The sequence below is a fragment of the Rhincodon typus genome, chromosome 9, assembly GCF_021869965.1.
Source record: "Rhincodon typus isolate 14 chromosome 9, sRhiTyp1.1, whole genome shotgun sequence".
Lineage (NCBI taxonomy): Eukaryota > Metazoa > Chordata > Chondrichthyes > Orectolobiformes > Rhincodontidae > Rhincodon > Rhincodon typus.
In genome coordinates this window covers 63,254,244-63,267,294 of record NC_063340.1, presented here as the reverse complement: position 1 = coordinate 63,267,294, position 13,051 = coordinate 63,254,244, and the positions used below count along the sequence as shown (strand labels likewise).

The 13,051-nt window shown below is 38.8% G+C and overlaps 1 protein-coding gene across 1 annotated transcript in view; it reads left to right on the top strand.

Annotated features, from left to right (window-relative positions):
• thada (THADA armadillo repeat containing) overlaps positions 1–13,051 on the top strand; it is a 256,405-nt gene that overhangs the window by 222,298 nt on the left and 21,056 nt on the right. The window contains exon 30 of the mRNA XM_048601335.1: positions 12,724–12,809. Within this exon, the coding sequence (XP_048457292.1) occupies positions 12,724–12,809 (86 nt within the window). The remainder of the gene's footprint in view (positions 1–12,723; positions 12,810–13,051) is intronic.

Genomic DNA, 13,051 nt, shown 5'->3' with positions numbered 1-13,051 from the left:
GCAGCCCAATGGTATCAATGTGGACTTCACAAGCTTCAAAATCTCCCCTCCCCCTACTGCATCCCAAAACCAGCCCAGCTCGTCCCTGCCTCCCTAACCTGTCCTTCCTCCCACCTATCCCCTCCTCCCACCTCAAGCCCCACCCCCATCTCCTACCTACTAACCTCATCCTGCCCCCTTGACCTGTCTGTCCTCCCTGGACTGACCTATCTCCTCCCTAACTCCCCACCTACACTCACCTTTACTGGCTCCATCCCCGCCTCTTTGACCTGTCTGTTTCCTCTCCACCTATCTTCTCCTCTATCCATCTTCTATCCGCCTCCCCCTCTCCCCCTATTTATTTCAGAACCCCCTTCCCCTCCCCCATTTCTGAAGAAGGGTCTAGGCCCGAAACGTCAGCCTTCCTGCTCTGATGCTGCTTGGCCTGCTGTGTTCATCCAGCTCTACACCTTGTTATCTTTAGATCTTAAGTCTTGTTAAGTTCTTGACAAAACTGCCTGCATGTCATTTCACTATTAAGGTATTTTAACAAGTGTTCAATCTCTGCCAATACCCATTGGAAGTAATTTTTAGAATTTTGCGTCTTCATTTTTTACCTCAGTACTAACAACAAATTGCATTTATATAGCACTGTGAATGTAGTAAAACCTCCCATGACATTTTGCAGGAACAATTATCAAACAAGCTTTGATGCTGAGCTACTTGAGATATCGAGATAAGTGAGCAAGAGTTTATTCAAACAAGTAGGCTTTAAGGAGCAACTTAAAGGAGGAGAAGAAGCTATGGAAGCATTCAGAGAGGAAATTCCAGGGGTTAGGGTCCAGGTAGCTGCTGATAGCCTGGCTGCCCTTGGAGTTTAAAAAAATCAGGAATGTGGAAGAGGCCGGAATTGAAAGTCGCAGAGGGTTGTATGACTTGAGGAGATTTAAATAAATAGGGATGGGAAAAGCCATAGAGGAATTTGAAAACAAGGAAGAAAATTTTAAAATTACGATGGAAGCTACTATAAGACCATAAGACATAAGAGTAGAAATAGACCATTCAGCCCATTGAGTCTGTTCTGTCATTCCATGCGATCATGGCTGATCTGATAATCCTCAACTCCACTTTCTTTCCTACTCCCCTTAACTCTTGATTCTCATACTGATTAAAAATTTGTCTGACTGAGCCTTGGATATCTTTATGACCAAGCCTCAACAACTCTCTGCAGTAAAGGATTCCCCACATATCTGAGAGAATAAATGCCTCCTCATCTGTTTTAAATGGGTGACCCCCAATCCTGAGATTATGTCCTCTGGACTCTCACAAGGGGAAACAACTTTTCTGCATCCACCCTAAGAATTTTTTGTGTTTCAATAAAATGGCGTCTCATTCTTCTGAACTTAAATACTACAGCCTTCTCGGCTTCTTTTCATAAGAATACTCACTGTAGGTTAATGAGCACAGAAAATATGTGAAAGAGGCTTGGCGCAAGATATAGTAATAGAGGTTTGGACATCAAATGTGCAGAAGATGAAATGTGGGAGGTCAGGCATGAGAACGTTGGAATAGTATCTAGAGAATTAAAGGCACAGATGAGGGTTCAAGCAACAGATGAGTTAAGGCAGGCAGATGAAATAGTCAATTTTTAAAAAATTGTTTAATATTTCAATACCAAGTCCAGTTTTTTTAATCCATCCACATTTTAAACAAAAAAGAAACAATTTTCTTGAGAAAAAAATCTGTTTAAAAATAAGTATCTTCATAAAAAGGGTTTTTCTTCTCGAGGCAATAGGAATATAATTATGCAGAAAGTTCACATTTGCATGAACTAAACTTAAATTACCGCTGCATGCTGTTGTTTGATTTTGTCCTTAATAGCAAGCAACATATATTTACAGAGGGGTGTTTTGCTGATTTTCCACAGCGTATGTATTTTCACCACATTATGGTGGATATTGCTACATTTTCCTGTTTAAATTGTGCATTTTTTATAGTCCATTCTATTAGTCAGATTTCCAACTATGGTCTGTCTCTATTTTTATATCTATTCAATGCCAATGTTTTCATTTACATTGTTAACCTAATGCTGGGCATGTGCCAAGATACTCGGGCCTCCAAGTGTTTTTGATAATACGACAAGTGAAGTGAGCATCAGTAAAGAGCAAAAAGGAATTTGTTAACAGGATTCACACCTTTAAAATTCTGAAAATTATAAATACAGAGTTCCTATAACTAACAGTTGTTTCAGGATTAGATGCAAGTGTGAATCTAGGAAGGTTCTGCTAATATGTCTAACAACAACATAATAATATCAACAATACAACAGGTGTAGAAAAGTCTCCCTCACATTACTACCCAGTCATCCAATAGTTACATACAAGTGACTGTAGAAAACCAGTGCAAAGAGCTAACCTCTCAAATGCAACCTGAATACAACACAAGGGCAAGAGACTGCAGTTGCAGCATAGTATGTCATAACTTGTAACTGCAAGTACATCCAACAGAAAATAATTCATATTGCATGGGCAATACAATAGTATTACACACTTGAAACTGGACATGAATTTAGAAATTACTAATGAATGATAAAACCGTGAGATTTATAGTGGGAGGACATGGGATATGCCTGCTCAGAAAATTTTTCACATTGTCAAATAAGTGCTGGCATTACTGGAACAGCTTAATTGGAGTTGCAGTTAGTTTTGCGTCTGCTGTGTTTGGAGCATTCAGCCCTTTCTTGCTGTCAAATGGAATTAATAAAATTGGGTGATTGTGGCGACCATTGGAGGAATCTGAGAAGAAACGTGTGCTTTGCAGTTCTGAGGAGAGGTCATTCGACCCAAAATGTTAACTCTGATTTCTCTCCATAGATGCTGTCAGACCTGATAAGCTTTTCCAGCAATTTGTGTTTTTGTTTCTGATTTCCAGCATCTGCAGTTCTTTCACTTTGAAGTTCTGTGTTCAATCTGACTTGTGCACACTTTTTGTTACTGTCATGGTTTCTGTGGATGTTGACTGCTGCATTATGAGTTGTGTGGGCTTTTCTCTCCATTTACTGCATGCTAATGAAAAGAACTTCCAACATCAGCCCATTTTTTTAAATTTATTCATTCACAGGATAAGGGTGTCACGACTAGGCCAGCATTTATGCCCATTCTTAATTGTTAAGAATCAATCACATTGCCCTGTGTCTGGAGTCACATGTAATCCAGACCAGGTATAAATGACAGTTTCCTTCCATCTGCCATGGTGGGATTTGAACACAGGTCATCGGAACAGTACCTAGGTCTCTGAATTAACAGTCCAGTCACGATACCACTAGGCCGTTGCCTCCCCATTAGAACAAACCAGTAAAAGCTTTCCAAGAACTGAAATGTAACTAGATGTTATAACTCTCCCACATCTATACTTTTAAATGAAGCTGGATAAATATGTGACACAGATTGACATACTCTCTGGAACATAAAGGTTGGACCGCAAGAATGTGCGATCATGAACACAGTGAAAAATGTTTAAGTGATGTGAAATTAGTACAGAGTTTTACTTGATCACTGTTGTGACCAAATTGTACAGTAATTTTGATAATATTTTCCAGTTGATTATTGATTTTCTCTGAAAAGTCATATTAATGCAGTGACTGCTTTTCTGATAGTAATGAGCCTGTTAAGCTGAATGAACTTTTGACATGTTGTGGGGAGAGAATTAAATATATAAAAATACGAAGACAGCTTTTATATCTTCTTTAGTGAGTTCAGATATTCAATTTTGAACATTGTAAAACTGCAGTATGATTAAAATGCTCAGTTAGTTTTGTTTCCAAATTTAAGTTTATTTTAATGCATAGCAAGTAATAACATTTTTAGTTTCATGAAGCATAACTTTTTGTACCAATAGACAACTCCCAAACTGATGCTTATAACTAGGATCCTACTTAATTGTAAAGTCACAATAATAATTTGAAACCAATTGCAAAGGTTGCAAATATACAACTCGACAAATTCTTACATGGCATCATATTTAAAAAAAAGTCATCCTGACCTTTTAAATTTCCTGTTCTGGATCAAAGCTTATTCTGAATCTGAATGCAAGTAAAAATGTGTTTAGTGCAGTAGAGTGTGCCAGAAAGTTCAAAGTGTGACCCTGGTGCCATTTTACTAACTGTGCAGATTCAACTTCAGTTCAATGCAAGTGCAAGTAATTTGTTAGAAAACTGTAGGAAACATCTGTCTCCTATCACTTGTAGCCTTTGGCATCTCTGTATATTATTTTTGGATCGTGAATTCATGTTATCAAACTTCTCTTTACATTGGAATATAATTCATACAAGTGTTCTGTCCTGGCCTGTCTTATCAAAGATTAAGCCCAGTGCCATTCATTTTGCGAAGGGAACTTAGAATTTATATGTATTCAGATGGGCCAAGCTGTACTCTCTGTATTTAAATCTGTTGCATATAGTTGAATGAGGAAAATGTTTGCACAATACAAAATCATACTGCAGTAATAAATTGGAAAAAATGTTCTTCCACTGGATCAAATGTGCATGTAGAGAGAAAATATATCAAATATTTTAGGCCCAGACAAACAAAAGGGGGGATCTCCTAGAGACTTATAAAATTCTAACAGGACTGGACAGGGTAGTTGCAGGGAGGATGTTCCCACTGGTGGGTGGGTCCAGAACCAGGGGTCACAGTATGAGGTTTCGGGATAGACCATTTAGGATGGAAATAAGGAAATGTTTCTTCACGCAAAGAGTGGTGAGCCTGTGGAATTCATTACCACGGGAAGTAGTTGATGCCAAAACATTGAATGTAATCAAGAGGCAACTAGATATAGCACTTGGGGTGAATGGGATCAGAAGTTATGGGGAAAAAGCAGGATTACGCTATTGAGTTGGACGATCAGCCCTGATCATGAAGAATGGCGGAGCAGGCTCAAAAGGCTGAATGCCCTCCTCCTGCTCCTATCTTCTATGTTTCTATGTAACACCCCACCACCAGTTCTGTAACTACAATATTTAGGCTCTATTGCTAAATGTACAACTTTAGGCTCGATGTTTTCTACCCAGGCAGGCAGCACCATTCCAGAAAGAGTTTGTACATCTGTCCTCTTTATGAATGCTTGACTAGGAGACCTGACTTGTGAAAGAATTATTTTAGCAAGTGGTTCTGTTTTAACAATTGGCGAGAATTTGCTAACTTTGACTTTGTTTGATTGACAACTTGAAATGGTTATGTAATAAATTGTTCTTTCTATGGTTTCTTTTATCAATGATGCAGGACTCCTTGCAAAAGATTAAGACATGTGAAGTGTTTGAAGGTATTCCGGTATTGATATTTTAATGATCTTTCAGATGCTTTTATGGAGTTGGAGGAACTTACTTTGGAAACAAGATTTGTGAATATGTGTTTTTATTTTTATGAACAATTCCACTTATTCCTGTGTTACTATATGGCTCACTGGTTCTCTGTGAAGTGTTTTGCTTGGTCAAAGTATGCAAGGGCCATGAGTTGTAATGTAGGATGAGTAACTTTGGAGATGAATGGCGGTGTGAGTTTGCATGGAGTTTGATGGAAGGGGCTTGGGTACGCCCTTTTGAATTTACCGTTCAAAGATTCCTAAATCCAGACTACGTCTCACTATTTTCTAAATATTATTAATAGGAAGACAAAAGTATGGTTATAAAAATATAAGCACCAATTGTGAAAAAGTCATTTTAGCTCATTATTTTTATGGACCCTAACCTTCCTGTTTAATTTCCTGAAGCAATATTCTGCATTAACATTCTTTCATTTTGAAGGTAATTAAACACATTTCCAGAATATTTGTATATCATCCACAGCTGTGCCCAAATACAGCAGTTTGGGAAGGGATTTGCAAGAGATTAAATTTAATGAGACATTGAAACTCTCCTCCTTTCATTTGCGTGGTCAAACCACCACCTACTCTGTTCCAAGATGATGAGTTAGTTCATCAGCTGGGCTATAGCACTTGTGGGGAGATGGAGATGGAGATGGGGTATAGTTGCCTGCCAACAATGCAATATTGTAATGGCAATGGATGTGTAATGTCATGAGCTCTGTCTTTTTAAGAGGATCCAAATGAAGTGAGATTAAGATGCAAACCTAGTACTTCTACCTATCGTGGAGGAAAACTCTTTGATCTCGGACTATTTATGAATTAAGGGATGAGAAGAGATAGGTACAGGACTGGATTTAATTCACAGCTGGCAGGTTTGAAGGCTGATTCGGGGACTTTGGAGGAGGCCACTCCTTAATCCAGGGGGAAGCCTTCCTGCAACCTTCTTGCCTGCTCCTGCCATCTCAATAATTATATCAACAGCATGGATGGTGTTGAGCAGACTGGCCACCAGTGGAGCAGTTGAGACCTTTAAGTGGGAAATTACATCCCACTTTAGAGCCTCACCTTGCCACAAACAGCATTTAAACCAAAGCCAGCAAAACCCATGATAAACATTCAGCCCAGCAGGTTTCTCTGCACTTCCCCTATTTATCAGACCCCTTTAAGTCCATCAGAGGCTGCTATGAAATTTTAGAGTCATAGATTTTTACAGCACACAAAGAGGCCCATTAAATCTGCACAGGTCATCAAATACCTATCTATTCAAGTTTCTACTTTTCAGCACTGGGCCCATAGCCTTATGATGCGAAGGCATTTGAAGTGTCAATTTCAATCCTTTTTAAATGTTGTAACAGTCCCTGCCTCTACCACCCTTTCAGACAGTGAATCTAGACACCGACACCTTCTAGATGAAAAGATTCTTCCTTAGCTCTGTTGTTTGGGTGGCTAGTTTGTGAAATAGAGTTATGTCAACACTGTGAATTCAATTTATGCACCAGCTGACATTACCGTTGAAGGAATTTACTTCTTAACCTCCCCTTGCCTGAGGTGTGGTGACCCTCAGGTTAAACCACCACCAGTTGTTTCTCTTTCTGTAATGAGAGACCAGCCCTGTGGTCAGATCATGTCTTAACATATTAAAATTGTTCTTCCCCCAATTCAGAACCTGAAGCTAATATTGTTGGTGTGATGTACATAGATTTCCAGAAGGCATTTGATACAGTGCGACATAAGAGACTCGCGAAAAAGGTTATAGCGGTTGGTATAAAAGGGACAGTGGCAATGTGGGCACAAAATTGGCTCTATGGCAGGAAACGGAGTGTAATGCTCAATGGATATTTTTCGGTTGGAGGAAGGTTGGTAGTGGGATTCCCAGGGGTTGGCATTGAGACCCTTATTTTTCCTGCTATATATTAATCTTGGTGTGCAGGGGACAATTTCAAAGTTTGCAGATGACACTATATTTGGAAGAATTATAAACTCTGAAGAGGTTACTTTGGAACTCCAAAAGGGCATTAACAAGCTGGTGCACAGGGCAGATAGGTGGCAAGACAGTGCAAAATAGGGACTACAATTCCAAAGTGGGTGCTGGAGCAGAGGGACCTGGCTACATATGTGCATCGATCATTGAAGGTGGCTGGACAGGTAGAGAGAGCAGTTAATAAAGCATATGGTGCTCTCGGCTTTGTTAATAAGGGCATTTTCTCCATGCTTTTGTACTCAATGTTAAACCTGTACAAGACACTGTTAGACCTCAGTTGGAGTATTGTGTACAGTTGTGCATGCCAGATTATAGGAAAGAGGTGAATTCTTTTTACAAGAATCAGGTCAGTTATGAGTGTAGATCCATGGAGAGAAAATGTTTGAGAGAAGATTCTATAGAGGTTATAAAATTCATGAGTTGGCTAGATAGAGTAGATAAGGAGAAGCTATTCCCACTCATTACAGATTCAGAGGGTATAGATTTAAAGGGATGTGCAAATGAAACATGGGCGAACAAGCCTTTTCACACAGCGAGTAATTAGCATATGGATTGCACTGCCTGGGAATGTGGTGGAAACAGGTTCAGTTGAGGCATTCAAGAAGGCATTGGATGATTACTTGGATAGAAATAGAGTGCAGAAAAAACCAGAGATTGGCACTAGGTAATAGAACTGGTGAAGGCACGATGGGCCAAATGGCCGCCTCCTGTGTTATAACAACTTTGAGATTCTTATTTCAGTTTACCTTTGTTCTTTGTCATGAGTAGCTTATATCTTACTGAGTTATGGTCACTATCACTGAAATTCTCCCCCACTTCTACCACTTGTCAGTCTTCACTCCCAAAAATTAGGTCCAGCGCCATCCTCTCTCTAGTAGGACTTTGTTCTTGCTCACTTTAAAAACTTTTCTGGATACATTGTTAGAATTTCGTTTGCCCTAAGCCTTTTACACTTTGTCTGTACCAGTTCATATTAGTGGAGTTGCATATCGCTCCCATTATTACCCTTTTTTTAACACTTCAAAATTTCCCTACAATCTGCCCTTCTATTTCTCCATGACGATTTCGGAGTAATTTGAGTACCCTTCATTTGATTTTATCTTCTGTCCATATGGCCTCAATTTAGGAACCTTCTAAGATAGTATAGCTTATTTTTGCAGTAATTAACTCCTTGATAAATATTGCAACGCAACCTCCTCTCTTACAAGATCCTATGTACCAGAATATTGAGCCCTTCGCTCAATATATCTGTGGTAGCAATAATATCTTATCCCCATGAGGTATTTCATTCTCTCAACTTCTGTTTCTTACTCGCAAGACTCCTTGCACAAAAATAAATAAAATAAATCACTTCTTTAATGCCACAACTCACCTTACTAATATTCAGACACCTATCTTACCAAACTCACCAAATAAGTTCAAATATCAGGAAAACTTGACCAGGAAACCAAAGCGAGCATCTGGTGGCTTTAGCTCACCACTTGCTGTAAACCACCACCACCACCACCACCATGTTTTAAACTGGGCACCAACTTCTCAGGACAAGCCTTATGAGCTGTGACCACCCAGCTGAATCAACAGATATTGGGATCCTACTTTTGTCAGCCTCTAAGAACCCTTATGACATATTTCTGATCTATTTTCAAGATACTTCTGCACTTCAGTACTGCACCACAACTATTAATGTTGTAGCTAGGACACTGAGTACTCAGGGACATGGACTCAGCTCATGGACTAGACCAGGCTGTATCTCTGGGATTTTGAACACTCTTAGACCCTACCTGAATGCTCACAGCATCCTTGGCTTGCATTGCTTTGTCTTGCCTTTTCATGCTTTGTCCCCTCAGCTAGAAATACCATGCTCATATTTCTGCTGGCTTACCTCACTGTTGGACATAGAAACAGGACCAGAAAAGTTGCCGTAGTTGTCAGCAGGCCTTTGCTTTGGTGTTCCTGGGACAGTAAGTCAAGGTCAGCCTCTGATACCAGTCCAGGCACCCTTGGACCAGGCTTGCATGGTATGGTATCGTGGCCTCCACTGATAGTTCTTGGGGTGGAGAAAGACCTGTGTTGGCACCATCTTGTCCAACTGGGCCTCCAGTACCCTGTCCACAAAGTGAAAAACCCCAGATTCATGTCTGGCACATTTGGGGCAAATGTCAACATCTGTGCAGGGTAGCTCCAGTGCGACAGTTCTCGTCCACGTCCACGACATGGGTTGCCAGTGAACCCTGACAGAGGTAGTGAGTGGCATGTTTGTCCTCGGAACTACACTTGGTAAGATGGGGTGGAAATCAAATATGAGAGACACCAAAAGGGTGGGGCGGAAAACTAATGAGACATGTTTGGTAAGATATAGCAAGAGAACTCTCTGGTCCTTGCGGCGAGAAATCTTCCAACTCACACTTAACAAAAGAAATGTAAATTTCAGCCTTGAGTCTCCATGTCAATAGACAACTATCTCTAATGAGAATCTTAGATAAACAGATGCACTTGACAACTTTGCTGCAGTGCACTGATACAATGCTTTTTTTTGTGAATGTCATATGCATATGGAAATTATTTTCTTTTTAATTGTTGGCATTTGAAGTTTTAAGTGAAGCAACTGAAGAATAGGACTCAAAGTGAATCTAAAATGGAACTTGCAATATAATCCTGTGAAGTTGTTTTCATACTCATATTGGACAGTAGATTCCACTGATTTTTCTTTTCTAAATTATTTTTCTAGCATGCTAGTTCAATTCAGTAGATCTATTCAGTTTTGTCACTTGTAATTGACTTTTCCTATCCATTGTTGCTTTTTTCACATGGTGCTTATGCACATAAAAGGCTTACTTTGTACATTGGCCAAAGCCACTAAATGTTCTATGTGACTGCAACTGTGGTATGTTATCCTTTCACCTGATTCGCTACCCCCCCCCGAAGAAAATCATAACTAAAGTTAAAACACAAGCATTACTATAAATAGCAACACATATCTATGCATAAAGGATAGTAGCTAGAGGTATTTAAAAAGTACTAGACCCATGCAGACATTTACAAAAATATGGGAAATGTTCTAATTGTATTATACAGTGTATGCTGGGAGAGGGAATACAAGCCAAAAGTTTTCTTGTGCCTAATCACCGCCTGTCATTCATCAATATTTTTGCTTCAGTGCTTCCCAAAACTTTTCCCTCTGTGACCTCATTTTGAGGCTTGAAAGTTATTGTGACTCCACAATGAGATCTGTTAGCGTGGAATGAAAACTTTACAGCTGTTATAATTGGGGCTCCACAGAGTCCATTCCTGCTCAGAGCTCACAATGCCAAAGATTGAGCTGATGAACCCACATGGGTTCACAGTCCCACTTTGGGAAGCCCTGCTTTGCTTTGGCAACACTGGCACATAACTGGAGAGTACCATATGCAACAGGTGTTGGAACTGGAATCCCAGAAGCAACCTACATAGTGGGGAAGCTTTCTTTTGACTGTTCGTGATCACATAAACATAACAATAAAATATCTTTGATGGACTGAATGAACAAAATTGCACATTAATCACCTGCTTCTTAAGATTAGTTGTACTTTCTGAGGAAAAAAGTACAAATGAATATATCTTTAAGAGTTTGTATGATTTGTATGAAATGCAAGAAAATGTCATGAGTTTTAAATGGGCTTCTTTAAGATAATTGGAGTGAATTTCTTCCAGCTTCTTCCATTCTGATACTGCTACTTTGTCAGAAGCCCTGTTTATACCTTGGAACAGAATAGCTGATGAGGAAAGTCTTGTAATTTTTGTGAAATTAATCAATTTTAATAACTGAATTTGTTAATGGTTTAGAAACATAGCAAATAGGAGCAGGAGTAGGCCATTCACCCTTTGAAGCCTGCTCCGTAGTTCAATATGATCATGGCTGATCCTCTATCTCAATGCAATATTCTCACTTTCTCTCCTTAGCTGTATGTGCCATTCATATCTAAAAATTTACCTGTCTCTCTCTCTCTCTCTCTCGAATATATTCAGTGACTTGGTTCCACAATCTTCTCTGTTAGGAAATTCCACAGGTTCACTACCCTTTGAATGAAGAAATGTTTCCTCATCTCTGTCCTAAATTACCTACCCTGTATCCAGAGACTCTGACTATGTGGTTCTAGACTTCCCAACAGGGAAATCACCCTCCCTGCATTGGGTATGTCCATCCCTGTTGGAATTTTATACATTTCAATCAGTTAGTGCACCGTACCTTCCCCCTTATACTCTTAAAGCGACAGAATAAACCGGTATGAATTTCACTCAAAGCCGTTTATTGAGCTTTTGAACCCATTTTGCTTCTTGTTATACAAGCCACCATAATAGGTCTAGGATACAAACTAAAGGTCCGCAGTGCTACCTTACCAACAGGTTTCAAATATAACACTCCCACTTTATGGGTACAGCATTTTTCATGTCCCATGCAAACCACGTTTATGGTCTATGACATGGCTGAATTATCAGTAATTTTGAATCAGTGAGGAATTGATACTCCCTTCAAGGTGGATTGAAACTGCCTACACTTGTTTCACTTAGGGCTGTCATAACCATTCACAAGAAATGAATTTTTGATCTCATCCATTCGGGTTGCATTTTAATTTTAACTCCTAAAAGTGAAAAATTTTGTTCTTGGTCACTCAACCACCCAGTTTTCATTGGTAAGCATTATCATTTTTAAAAAAATTCTTAGACATTATACATCAGTCCAAGTCATAGTTGCTGATAATTAGGACCTCTTAGTGAAACGTATTTGACATCTGACACTTTTTTTTGTTAATTAATGAGATAAGACCCTACAACCTAACTAAGTTGTAACAGATTTTTTATTTTAAATACGGGCTGGACAGTCTCAATTGTAAATACTTTGGTGATCCTTGAACAAAAAGTACATGGTTGCTTGTCAATGACTGGGGTTTTTCCTGAACATCTGCTCTGATCTTCTATCAAAAATAAAATTTAATAGCATTTTTAAAGCCCACTTATTATTTAAATGTATTCCATTTCTTGACGAAAATATAAAGATAAGCATATTTTCAAAATTGATCTGGCTAAGAGCACTGATATGACTGTGTAAAAACAACGCAGTATGCAAAGAAAATACCATAGATTATAACAAGACAAATTCTTAGTCAAGTTTGTAAACCTTTTATAAATCTTTTATTCTGGTTTTGCTACAGTTTAGTCATTTCAACTCAGCTAACTGTTTGAAATACAATACAGTATTCCAGTGTTGACTTTGCTCCACTTCCCTTTCCCTCTTATGGACATCATGAACTCAATTTGTTATTTTCTCACTGGTTGCATGATGGTTTGCTTTTGTTGTAACCTAATAGCTGTTTATTCTTTAATTAGTTTACATTGTTGATTGTTACTGATTTATTGTTTTCTAGGCAGAACCCTTGTTTCCTTACCAGAGCAACCTTTCTTGATGTCATCAATATCTTTTGTCATCAGTTGGATAAGTCAAAAACGAGAGGTAAGAATTTATAGAATCAAGTTCTAAATCATTGCAGTGTTTTCAATGTATCGCTAATCACAACAGTTCTGACTTGTACATGTTTTCTACAAATTAAGGTATTTTAACAAATGATCTTGAGGGATCTTTAAGCCCATTTAATGTATGTATTAAAGCTAACATAGAATGGCATTTGTAGAATCTGTTCCTGGTGTGATGAAAAAGATGAACAACTGTCATGGCTGACAAAAATTGCAAAACAG